This window comes from Giraffa tippelskirchi, chromosome 6 (genome assembly GCF_054371585.1).
Source record: "Giraffa tippelskirchi isolate mGirTip1 chromosome 6, T2T-mGirTip1v1.2.pri, whole genome shotgun sequence".
Lineage (NCBI taxonomy): Eukaryota > Metazoa > Chordata > Mammalia > Artiodactyla > Giraffidae > Giraffa > Giraffa tippelskirchi.
The window spans coordinates 135,688,037-135,700,833 of NC_137280.1; the positions used below are offsets into that span (position 1 = coordinate 135,688,037).

At 43.7% G+C, this 12,797-nt stretch overlaps 2 protein-coding genes across 5 annotated transcripts in view; one reads left to right on the plus strand and one right to left on the minus strand.

The window, feature by feature from the left end:
* The first annotated feature begins 489 nt into the window (after positions 1-489).
* The window catches only part of LOC145508724 (uncharacterized), an 885,448-nt gene continuing 873,140 nt past the window's right edge, over positions 490-12,797 (plus strand). The window contains exons 1-5 of one of the 3 annotated variants that reach the window (XR_014055559.1): positions 490-668; positions 3,828-3,940; positions 4,023-4,211; positions 4,537-4,654; positions 7,149-7,258. Coding sequence is in view for 1 of the 3 variants with exons in the window: in XM_081495989.1 (XP_081352115.1) it covers positions 4,635-4,654 (20 nt within the window). In the remaining 2 variants the exon portion in view is untranslated. The remainder of the gene's footprint in view (positions 669-3,827; positions 3,941-4,022; positions 4,212-4,536; positions 4,655-7,148; positions 7,259-12,797) is intronic. The other 2 variants (XR_014055558.1, XM_081495989.1) reach the window with 2 other exon arrangements.
* GLRA1 (glycine receptor alpha 1) overlaps positions 10,340-12,797 on the minus strand; it is a 94,564-nt gene continuing 92,106 nt past the window's right edge. The window contains exon 9 of one of the 2 annotated variants that reach the window (XM_081495973.1): positions 10,340-11,076. In XM_081495973.1, the coding sequence (XP_081352099.1) occupies positions 10,786-11,076 (291 nt within the window). In that variant the 3' untranslated portion in view covers positions 10,340-10,785. Of the gene's footprint in view, positions 11,101-12,797 lie in introns of both variants that reach the window. The other variant, XM_081495972.1, reaches the window with a different exon arrangement.

Genomic DNA, 12,797 nt, shown 5'->3' on the forward strand with positions numbered 1-12,797 from the left:
TTGATATGTAAGCACCACTTCTAAAAAAGACCTGGGGCAGTCTTTCATTTACTAGGATAGGTGATACTAACCTTCTCTTTCCCAAAAATATTCTTTCTGAAGAAAGGTAAATCATTTGGAAGGAAACTATTCTTTTTATTTACTTCTATAGGCAATAACTTATTAAAAACCAATTACTTTTTTTTTTCCCTATTCATATTTGACTTTTTCCCCCTCCATACAGTTTTTACTTTATAGTCATGATTTCGTGCTTTGAATGGAGAGATGTTCTCTGGATTGGGAGAATTATTTCAGTTAAAGCTAAAAAAAAAAAGGGCGGGGTGCTAAACTGTACTTGTCTTCTAGGTCATCTCTGTTTAATATTTCAGATCAACAAAATGTAATAATATTAGGAGCACAGTCTCTCCTTTACAAATAACCTGCCTTGTACTAAGATTGGCTTGGCTTGATATTTGACAAAAGATAAAACTCTAAAAGTAACTTTCTCAGAATCACTGTAGAATAGTGAGCTGAATGTGCCTTTATTGTCCTCTTTCTAGTGCCTACCTATCACAAACTAAATGCTTAATACTTGGCTTGAATTGATGTCCTTGACGATGTGAATTTCTAGTGGGTACTTACTATATCTGCTGCTTAGGTAAAGTTGAGTTTCCTGCAAGAAAGTACAGGTAAGTTTGAATTAGGTTGGAAGTATTAATATCAGCTAATGGTGAGGGGATAGAATGAACTGCTTTACAAACCATGAGGGAATACCATTTTGGTTTTTTCTACTTTTAGTCCTGATGTACTCCAAATCTGTCTTTCCAAACCTGCCTACCGTTCATTAGACTTCAGCCAAATGGATAATCACAGTGCCTTATCTTGTGCCCCTTGTTATTTACCTCCGTATTTTTACTCATGTTCCTTCTGCCAGAATACTCTTGTCCCATCTGTCAAAATCTCACATGTTTTTTAAGGTTACTACTTCTCAAATGGCCTGTAAGCCATGAAACGTTCCATGATTTATTTTCTGCACAGTCCATGGCACCCTCCTTTCTCTGTCACATATTTCCTGCATTCCACACTAGTAATTACTTCAATACTTCTATTATCCCTTCGTATGTTTTAAGAAAAGAAGCTCGGTTATATTCTGATACTCTGCGTTCATGGTAAACTGCCTTGATACAGTAGAAGTAATAAATAGCCCGTAGATGAAGACAGGCAGGTGTAGGGAGGTTAAAAACAAAGCTGATAGGAAAACTGGAAAGAATGTGTACACTCTAGCTGTCCTGGCTATAACACTTTCTTTTGAAACCTCCCCCTTGAGCTTCCAGCTCAAACCTTGAAGGGCTAAACTGCTTTCTCTAGACTGAGACATTTTGAAAAATCACCCAAAGGCAAGCACTCAACAGTTGCCTGGAGACCTGCTGAACCTGACTTGTGATCATTAGATAGGGTCCATTCAGAGTGCCATTTTTGCTCACCAGCATCCAGACAGAGCTACAGGGAAGTATGGTTCTGGCCCTCAGAGCAGTAGCCAAGATTTGCCTGACATTGCTGCTTATAGCTCATGGTCCTATTATGCCAAAGGCCAGACTTGTGGGTGCAACTGTAGAGTCATGGATGAGGCCAAAGGGGACCTCAGAAATGTAAGAAGCCTACTCCCATGAACTGGTCTGGCTAGTTTGTGCATATCAAGTTACCTAGGTGATTGTTTAGTCAGAAACAAAAGGAGACAAGTAGTAGCTTGGAGACAAGTAGTAGCTTATTAAAAATTTTGGGGAGTGGTGGTGGGTTACATCCATATAAAGAGTTGCTCCCTCTTTACCTCTGCAGCTACTTGAAGGAAGTGGTGATCTTGGGTTTAACACTTTGAAAGGTGGCTTAAAAAGTAAACTGCTATTTCTTGTTAAGAGTCTGAGCCCAGATAGCCATCCTCCAAGAGGCCTCTCCTGATTTCTCTGCCTCATCTGTTACCATATCTTTTGGCTTAGTTATTCATATCCATATCACATCTCACTTCATAAATTAAGTTCTGTAATTACCTTTGGTTCCTGTTCCTTATATTGTTTGTAGTAGGTTCTTGGTTAAGTGTTTTAGAGGGACCTAGGAAAGACTTCCAGAAAAGGTCTAGTTCTTACCCATGAGTCTAGCCAAATCCAAGCCATTCCAGGTCACAGTGACCTCTCCTACAGGACTACAAACAAGGTGTTCTCATTGTCTTCCAAATGCTGTTTATTCCCACTCTGCCCTGCTGTCAACTGATTTTCCTCACTTCCACAGTTCTATAGCCAGAAAATGGCCCCGTATCACTTACAAATCCTTCATGTACCAAACACTGGATTAGTAGGCTCTCAGTCTTTAACGGTGGGCTGGTTTATATTGTTTATTACCAGAGGGAGGCTAAGGATTTTTTTGGTTGGTTCTTGATTTACACGATGTTTGGTTTCCAGTCTAGTACAAGATGGTATGCCTTGGCATGTAACGTTACAGGAAGTCAAATTTATGTATATTGGGATGTACCTAGGCAAAAGGAACCATGTGCGTTATCAGAAGATAAGAAAATATCATTTTGAGTTAAAGTATTGTCTCTTAGATATACTGTTTTTTAATGACAAAGTAAACTACCACATCAATTACTTGACTTTATACTCTACAATTTGGGAAGATAGGTTTTTACAAGCAGGTGACTAAGGTCACAGTGAAATAATTTGTTGAAGTAAAAAACAGATGAGTGGAAGAGGCAAAAATGTCATGCCTGTTTCAAAACTTGGCTTCCCATTGTCTATAATGATGTCAAACTTGGGCAAGGCTGGGACTTGGGCTAGTAACATAAGGTTTCTGAGCCTCAGTTTCCTCATCTATAAAAGGAGAAAAAGGATGAGGGCCACTGTGGGAATTAAGTTATAGACTGACATACAGTAGGTGCTCAACAATATTATTGTCATATTCAGTGTTTATTCAATATCTCTTAATAGTCTACATGTGACTGAGCACTATTTACAGAGTTTACTAAATACGGTGCTTCTATTATATTTAGGTAGTACTCAAATGGTGTCTGGAAAAAGGGATGCAGTGCTTGTTAAGTGGAATCAGTACCAGAGTTTAGGTTTCTTGGAATGTGTACAGCCTCTGAAGTGAGCTCAGAGTAATTCACCAGTGAGAGAATGTTTGGGGCTAGGCATGAATTTTCCCCAAATCAGCTGCTCTAGAGGGTGGGTGGGTTTGGCCCTTTGGGAACCAGCCTCAGTTGTGAAAGAAAGCTTTTTGATGACCTCTTCTGGCAAACAGGAAGAAGTAAGAAGGAGTTTCAGAGAGACTGAGATGATGAAAATGCTCTACAGTTTACAACAAGGGGTGGAGTTAACATTATGTCATTTTATTGAGACAGTGGGTCTGTGATGTGGCTAGTATCCCCAGATACAGAAAGAAATTGAGAGTCAGAGGAGTGATGGTCTTGCTCAAGATCGCTCAGCTACTTGCCTGTCAGCCCTCTAACTCAGAGCTCGTGCCTTTTCCACTGTACTAGGAAAATCACAAGTGGGTTTGGAGAGGAAAGTTGAGAGGAGAAGAGGAAGAGTAAGACCATCACAGAGTCTGAGGAAGTCCTTATTTTTTCTCTGCAACTAAAAGACAACTGGAGAAGTGGCCTTAAAAAAAATCAACAAGCTTTACAGCTAGGAAAACTTCAGGCTCAACTAATTCAATACTCCTGCTTTAGAGACAGGGAAACTGAGGGGAAAATAGAACTTTACAGTGACTATACAACTACTGTTTCACTATATATGTTTTATCACATCTATCCATTCTAGAGGTCTTTTAAAATATGCCTGGCTTGAATCTTTTAGGGACAAAGAAGGAAGTGGCTATATGGTGATGGGGAGCTGGGATAGGAAGCAGTTGGTTTCCTAATGGAAGCATTATCATTTCTGTTTTACTATCTTATGTGAAATCTAAAATGGTGAGTTTTTTAAAAGTCTTATTAATTTTTTTAAAATTTTGAACCAGAAAAAAGTTGTCTGCAATATTCCCATTAATTTCAGGGCCAGATGAAGGGAGTGAAGATTATTTGTCATGTCAGCCTGTAAGCATTTTGAAGAGATTCTATTGCTATAAAGCATAAATACATCTCTGGTGGGAAAGGCAGGAGCAGTGTTTTTTGATTATAAGGAGTGTTTGTTGGAGCTACAGGAATGTGGAAATGGTTTCAGGAACATCATTGCAAGGATGAGGTTTGTTTGGGGGAGGGGAGGGTTTGCAGACAGCTGGCTCTACTGCACCATACTTGGTACAATAGTTCTTCTCTTTATTAGTATAACCTAGCTAGTGGTATGAAATTAGATGAACCTTCCCAATGGTATGAAGCATCCCCCCTCCCCTTTTATTTTCTGCCCGCAACTGCAGCTAGAGAGAGAGGAACAGAGGAAAATATTTCTAAGTCTTCCTGGTTAAACGATGTGTGGTGACAAGCTAGGGGGGACTTGGAGTCACTGCAGTTATTTCCCCAGGGGTATTTCACAAGTTCAGTTCTGACACATTTTTCTTTGATTCTTCCAGAGTCTCTGGCATAGAGAATTCAAACAACTGCCCTGGGAAGTGGGGTACAACCTTCACAGGACATACATGCTAAACTACAAGAGCAGAATGTTGTCCTGATGTTGGATGGGATTCTCAGGTGAGAAGTTAGTTTTATCTGTACTGTGAAATACCTAAGACTTTCATGGCCAGAAAATTAAGATGGTAATCGCTTTGAGGACCAAGACTCTCCTCTTTCTTAATTTCTCCCTACCTGCCCACTGAAGGGCTGAGGTGGGGTCCCAAGCCTGACACTGAAATGGGGAAACAGTGAAACCTTTTTACAACACACAGTCTATTCTTGGTCAGCCCATCAAAGTATCCAGAATTTGGCTTTGATAAATCTCCTTCAACTCCCTCTGTTTACAGGGGGTATTTGGGCCAAGAAAGGTGGAGTAGCTTACCTATATTTCCTTGGTGAGCCTGAGATAGTGCCAGAATGAGGACCCACTTCCCACTGACCTCTGTCCACTTTAGGAGACAGGTGTGTTTACATAGAACACTGGGTTTCTGGAGTTGCATGAGAAAACAGTTGAATCTGAAGAAAGGCAGGCCTAAAACAAGGCAATGTGGGGAAGTGGGAAGCCTGGCAATTGACCCATCATGCTTGGAATCTATTGTTGCCAGTCAGTGCCTTTCACCCCCCAGGTTAGTAACCTGGTTCTGCCCTATAGCTGGTTAATATCCTTACATAGAATATAATCTTCATCATTGGGCTCTCTGAAGGGTATATTTTTGGCTTGCCATTCTCTATAGTCTGACTTTTTGACCCAGTGTCCCAGTGAACATTTTCCAGAGCACTGAATTTTTCAAAATGCAAGAGCTAGAGGAAGAATAGAAATCACAGCCTTAAAGCAGATGAGACAGGAGCTACTAGTCCATTCTAGTAGTCCCCACGCCAGTAGCCCATTCCCCACCCCCTCAGAAATACGTATCTTCTGGCAGAGTTGGGTTTCACAAAACAAGGTGAAGAAACTGATGAAACAGGAGGTGGAGGGAGACAGTGGGAGGAGGCAGACGTGGGATGGAGAGAGAAGAGGGAGAAGAAATGGTCTAGATGCTAGCTAAAGAAGCCTCAATGATCCTAAAATTACTGTGCAATAATTTCTACTTTGGAACTCGTTTCATTGTTTCGAAGAATGATAAAGCATCTTAATTATTGCTTTAAATAACCACACGGCTCCATCAAAACAGCATGAAATAGCACCCACATATGAGCAAACGTATCTCCTGCCATTGCTGTTTACAGCCTAAGAAATCCTTAAGGAAGCAACAGGATAATAACTTGGTAGAGGCATCGTCTAATCTGGGCCCTCAAGATTCTAGATGCCTCAAGGATGGGAGAGATGTTGGCAGCTTGCCCTTGTCCTCCTGGACATCCCGAGATCTTTAACTGGGACAGCCAGAAAGCAGTCGTCGCTTTCATTCTCTTACCCCATGGGCTAGGATGGGAAGGGCAGCGTTTTTTTTTTTTTTTTTTTTAATTCCTAATTATTACAGGGATTTCAGCCTGTCTACAGAAGTTCCTCCTATCCATTGGGATTTCATGAGACTCTGAGACCAAAGCCTTTGCAACATATGCTTTTCCTTACAGTGTTACAAGTAGTTAAGAGTGGCCCAGCTCAATCAAAACAAAGTGTATGTCTTTTACTCCTTCCTCTGGTCAGGATAAGCTTCTGGTTCCTAGAGCTGTAGGGAAATAGAAGGGTTCTTCATTCAAATTTCAGGAATTGGTTTCTGAGAGAAGGGTCTTAGTGGAAGAAGAAAAATTATATTTTAAGAATATCCTGCTTCAAGGATTTTTGGTCTGGTAGATTTTATTAATCAGGGGTTAGCAATCCACTCATCCTTTCTCAACAGACCTTACCAGCCCCTCAAAGTGCAAGCCTTGCAGTCAATCTGAGAATCATAGCTCACAGAGGAAACCTGATTCTTGCCTGGCTCTTCAGAGCTGGCGTGGAGGGCAGCCTTTTAAATGTGTAGAAGGTGCTCATTGAATAAGTCTGGTAGCTTTCAGAGTGGTGTTGAATGTCCCTGGGCTGGGCTTCCAGCCAGATGGGGGGATATCTCCACATCTCAGATCTCCAGCCCAGTCCCAAAGCTGATACAGATTGTACCCACTGCTCGCCAACTTCTCCTAAGGAGGCAGTTACTGCAGACATGATGATAACTCAGCTCCCTTCAATTTCAGTGTTACAATTAACTAAGAAATCTAATTTTCATGGCTGTTACCAGTGATAGTACCGGCTTATCTGGGCCACTGATCTATTCTGCAATCTAATATGAAGCCTCACAAAACACTATCTCATCTCTTTTTAATGATGCTCATAAAAGTACATACTTCTAATGAAAAGAGCCATCTCCAGTCATATTTATTTTCTCCCCAGTTTGAAAAAATAGCCTATGAAAGATACTGGTGAACTTCTTAGAGGAGTTCCTTTGTTTAAATTCAATGACAGCTTAAAAGAAGAAGTAATTTGGATCAAATTACCTTTTGTTTTTGAAGACAAACTAAAAAGAGTTAAGTTCAAGGTATCTCTCTCATACACACATTTTCCTTTCAATTTATGTCTGTCCTTGGTCACTCCCTATAGGATTTGTTAAGAATGGACTCTTGAATACTTGAAAGGACCAGAGGATGGCAGAGCTGAGCCATTTATTTTGGCTACTCTTGAAACAAATGAGATCTATTATAAGCAAATAGGTGAGAAGTTGTTGGTATTATAGCTTAATTGATATCTCCTAAATTTGACTCCTAGGAATGGCTGCAGTTTTGGAGGTGAGTGAAATCATCACCCACTGGCCTATGCCAGTATTGATTCTCCTCCGTGCATCAATACTGGTATATACATATAAAGGGTTTGAAAACCAGTAAACCACTTGTTACACCTAAATCAGTTTTCCCCCCATGTTAGCACTTGGCATGCATACTCCCAGGGCATGATGTCTTTTGTGAGCAAATTGAAAGGAAATTAAGAAAACATTGCCCTGTTTATTAGAGCCATCTAAAAAAATGGCCTAAATTATCTACTTTGATTTTCTATAATGATGAGATCCATATAACTAATTGCTAAATCCTTACTACAGTATAAGTTAATGATAATGTCTTCTTCTTGAGCATATTCCATTCGTAATTCATGATGGAATTTTTGACATTATAATGATTACTGTCTTTTCCATTGCCACTGTTTACCTTTGATGAAGTAGAGCAAAAGGAAAAACAAAGCTGCCAGTTGTCCAAAGAAGAAAGGCAACAAGAACTGTGTGTCTATATACATGTGCATATGTATGCTCATAGCTACCTGGAGAGTTAAGAAATACAAATGATGTTAAACTTTCTGATAGACAAGTTCAAACACATAACAGACAGTGCTAGGAGGGAGTTAGAAATCACCTGTAACACTCTCCCCATTGTATAGTTAAAGAAACCAAAGCTTAGTGATTTACCCAAGGTCACCCAAGCATATTAGTGGCAAGACTAAAATTTTCATTCTTCTTGTCATTGCTATCATGCATCACCTCACATTTATTTTCTATGAGGGATCCCATGTTTAGAATAGCCTGAGAAAAGATTTCGTCTCCTCTGTGTTTGAAATAATTCTGTTGTCTGGTGGATACTGTCAGCTAGACCTGGCAGCACCCAGTGGGCACACAAATTCACTATTGTGGCAGAATTTCAAGGATCTAGCAGAGGTTGGGCAGATGGCCCAGTGATTTCTATGTCTCAAAGAGATTCTGGACACCTCATCATGTAAGGAGCCCAGTGTGATTTTGCTGTTTGAGCAGAAACAGAATGTTTTGGAATAATTGGTACTGTCTTAGTTGCTGATAGTGGCCTAGTGCCTTTGTTGCTTGATTCACCTAGACTTCAGACATGTTGAATTTAGTGTAATAATGAGTGAAGTAGAGAGAAGGGGTTCTTTAATTTTTTTAAAAAATTTAAAAATGATTTCCCCTTAAATAAAGTAAATAAAGTGCTAGTGAAAGGGGCTGATAGCTTCTCCAGAGACCCATGTACCACTTGGGAATTAAGTTTTTCCCCCTTAAATAAAGTGAATGTAGTGCTCATGAAAGGTGCTAATAGCAGTCCAAAGTCTGATATTCTAGTCTTGAATTGGTAGTGATTGTTTACATCCCTTTATTTAACTTTTCCCCCTTCAGACACCTGTTAGTGGTGGGGAAATGAGCGGTCTTACATGAGAGACTCCTATTCACTTGGCTCCCATCCCTCAGTGCCTCTTAGAAAAAAGGATTCCAGGATCCATCCCACACCCTCCAAGGCTAGAATACAGCTTCGTTTTCTGCTCTACATAGGCCAAGAGAAAGGAAGGCAATGATTTATTGACCTTGGAACTTGGTTGCAGACAACTTTTTCATTAAAGCCACAAAGCCGAATCCTTTTTTGGCTTCATAGTGCATTTTCTTGACCTTAATCACTTCTGGGTCCTTGTCTTGACCCACTTCTTTGGGCCTCTATGGGAATTAGCTATTGCACCATGGGGAATGGGAGACATTTCCCCTGGGGAAGGTGCTTTAGGGTGGGGTTAGGTTCCCAGTGTCTCACTTCTGTCCTGCCCTAAGTTAAGGATGCGCCAAAGACACAAGTGAACCCAAAGTCACAGTACAGACTGATTGTCAGCTGCCTACCACTCTGACCCACGAAAGTGCAAAGAAAGAAGTGTAATCCCGATATTCTGGTTATAGGCCGTGGCAGGGAGGAGGCTGCAAATAATGGTGCTGTCGTCCCCAGTGCAGTGGTGTGACAGCTGCCCGACACAGCTCCCTTCTAATCCCACGGCCCACCTTGCAGACCTCCTACCTGTCAACATCCGTGTCCTGGAGCAGGCTCCCCTACTCCCTGCGGTCCACTGCCGAGTCCCTCTTCTTTTCCCCTGGAGTACCCTAGCTATCTTGGGATAGTTCTGGCACTTCAGAGTTAGAAGGAAAGAGAATTTGTCTAACTTTCCTAAATGTTAAAGCTAAACAAAGCACCAAAAAGGAAAACAAAAAAAGACTTACAAAAATATAATGGGCTCTTTCCCCGCCGCCAAGCTCCCCACATTCTTTGTGGTATATGAAATGGTAGAATATAACGAACAGACTTTATAAACATCATTGTCTCTTTCCACCCGTATCCATGTATCTAAATGGCAGCAGCCTTACTACTGCCCTTTCACCTCGTAAAACTCCACTCCGTAGAGCCACAATATAATACATCTGTTTCATCCTACAACCCCACCTTCCCAAACATACCCCCGCTTGCAATTCCAAAGACACTCTCCAAAAAAATAGACATCTGAAAAAGTGCATCTGTTTATACTTAGTCTATCTGCATGTTATTTCTTGAGATTATTACCTTTTTTTAACCATAAAAAAGATTGCATATTAGCAATATGATGAGAAAAACCATGGGGGCCATTTCTGGGTGGTGGAGGGTAAGCGGGGTGAGTGGAGAAGCACAGAAATGAGAGGGCTGAGAGAGGGGCAGCTGAGAGAGAGGGCCCCAGCCTGGAGGTGTGAAGATGACTCTCCATCCTTGGGCCTCTGAATCGTCCCATCTCTTTAGTCACTCCCCTTCTCCTCTCTCCACCTTCCCCCATTTCCACCACCCGTGCTTGGGCCGCACGACCCCCTTGAAGCAGAGGCGGAATGGCTTTTCGGCATGAGTCCACCTGGGCCAGTTTGAAGACAGGCATGGTGTTGGGAGGGGTGTGATGTGGGACACAGCAGAGCAAGCTGATTTGTGACTGTTTTCCACTCTGGGAAAAATTGTCCATCACTTCTGTGACTTTTAAAAATTTAAGCAATTACTAGGCTGATAGGTTAAGAAACAAGTCTTTTGTTCTTGTGGTTTTGCATTAATATTAAGCATGAATATATATCATATATATTACATGGCTTTGCTGCTGCTCTGGGCAGACTGTATTCTCCTTCCAAACAGGAAAACTGAACAGCCCACGGACTCAAATTTTTGAAAGTGGTTTTCACCACTCCCCCCCCACCCCCCGCTGCCCCCACCCCGAACCCTCCCCTTCCTCTCCGCCCCTCAGTTCCCATATTAGAAAAACCCCTCCCTCCCCCCCCCCAGGTTGAATAGATAGTACCACGTTCTGAGCCATGCATCGCCGCATTTGAGAGATGGCACACACACGTCCCCTCCTCCTCCTCCGGCCCTCAGATTCCTGTGCCCTTTCCACTCTGCCCACTCCCAGCAACCCCAGCCCAGACCCGTCACTGGTTGTGGACGTCCTCCCTGCGGACGATCTTGTAGATGATCCAGTAGAACATGTTGAAGATGAGGAAGGCCATGGGGAAGCCGATGCGGGAGATCTTGTCGATCTTCTTGGCCCGCTGGATGAAGAGTTTTCGCATCTCCTCTGGGGACTTGGATGGTGCCGGAGGGGGGTTGGTCGTGTTGCTGTTGTTGGCGCCCTTGACGGAGATGCCATCCTTGGCCTGAAGGCAGGCCGGGCCCATGCCATAGGCCGAGAAGTTGAAGCGGCCCTCTCCAGCCTCATCCTCCTGGAACAGATTCAACATGGGGCTCTGCTTAAAATAAGACAGGGGCTGGGCACCCTCCCTGCAGGCACTCCCCTGGGGGCCAGGCCGTGCCCATCTGGCTCGCCCTGCCTCCCAGACGGCACCACTCTAGGCCTCTGAAGGCTCTGTGGCTGGCTGGGGAGTTATGCCTTATAGAGGGGCGCCATCAAGTGCCGAAACAGATGGCAAACCAGGGGATAGGTGTGTGGTGCAGAGTCTGAGACCTGCGCAACGGCCTCGGCTCAGTCATCTGTGGCTGTATGACCTTGGGCAGGTCACTTCCTCAGAAGACATCCTCCTGTGACCCAGGGTTTTTAATTTCGTTTTTTTTACTTTAAGTGGGGATAAGATTCACTCCACTCCTTTAAGATGCTTTTCGATCATCAGAAGTTGTAGCTAAGCAGATACTCTGAATGCTGTTTTGTTAGAAACCCAGAGGACAATTTGGAAAGATCCCCTGCTTTGCCTCTGTTGCTTCCTTGCCCTCTCCCCTACCCCATTCCCCAGGCTTCTGTGTGTAGGTTTGGGGAGGGAGTGAATGGATCAGGAGCGAGCAAGGGCTGCAAGCCCGGGGACCACAGCTGCCTCTCACCTCACTGTTCCCGCATCCCTGGCAGGTATGACCTCAGACAGGCTCTGGATTTTTATCAAGATTTTCATCTGAAGTTTTCCAAGCCTTTCATCATTTGGCTCCAACTTACCTTTCCAGGCTCCCTGCCTCCCCTACCCTGTGCTCTGCATACCTGCCTGTTGTGTTGCACATTCTCAGCCATCCCTCATGCGTCCCCACCTCCCGGCTGCATGCTCACTACCCAAGCACCTGCTGCCTGACCCGCTTCACTTCCCCCTTTCCTCATCTGGATTGAGGAGACACTCTTGTCTGCTCTCATCACTTCCGCCTTTGTGGTCCTTCCTTGTGAGCTCTGAGGTGGTCCTCGGAGTCTTGCTGAGCCGCTGATTCAGTGTGTGGCTCTGGGGGACTTTATTACCTCATACTACCGACTTGAGGGAGAAGGCAATGGCACCCCACTCCAGTACTCTTGCCTCGGAAACCCCATGGACGGAGGAGCCTGGTAAGCTGCAGCCCATGGGGTCGCGAAGAGTCGGACACGACTGAGTGACTTCACTTTCACTTTTCTCTTTCATGGACTGGAGAAGGAGATGGCAACCCACTCCAATATTCTTGCCTGGAGAATCCCAGGGATGGAGGAGCCTGGTGGGCTGCCGTCTATGGGGTCGCAGAGTCGGACACGACTGACGTGACTTAGCAGCAGCAGCCGACTTGAGAGGGAGCGCTTTTGGGGAAGCCACTCTGTCTTCTGCTTGTTCCTGTGCAGAGCAGTCTGGGGGCCCTGGTGTCTGTCCAGCTCTGCCCGTGCCACCCCAGCCTGGGCCTTCATCTGAGCTTGTGACAACCTCTACCCTAGTTTCCCTTTGGCCTCCCATCTCCCCCAACCCTGCCACCTTTCTGGGTTGTTATGACATGGATCTTATCCATCATCCTTTGCTTAGAAGTTTCTAAATAGGCTGCCACTGACTTGAGGATAATTAAAAGCTTTACATGGTGACAAGGCCTTAGGTGACCTACATTGCCCGTCTGTGTATGCTCCGTTTGACTTTCTGGGCTCCAGCCGCCCTGTGGTGTTTCCATCTATTGGGAAGTGCCACATTTCTCTTGCACTCTGGGCTGGTGGTTCTCTCTG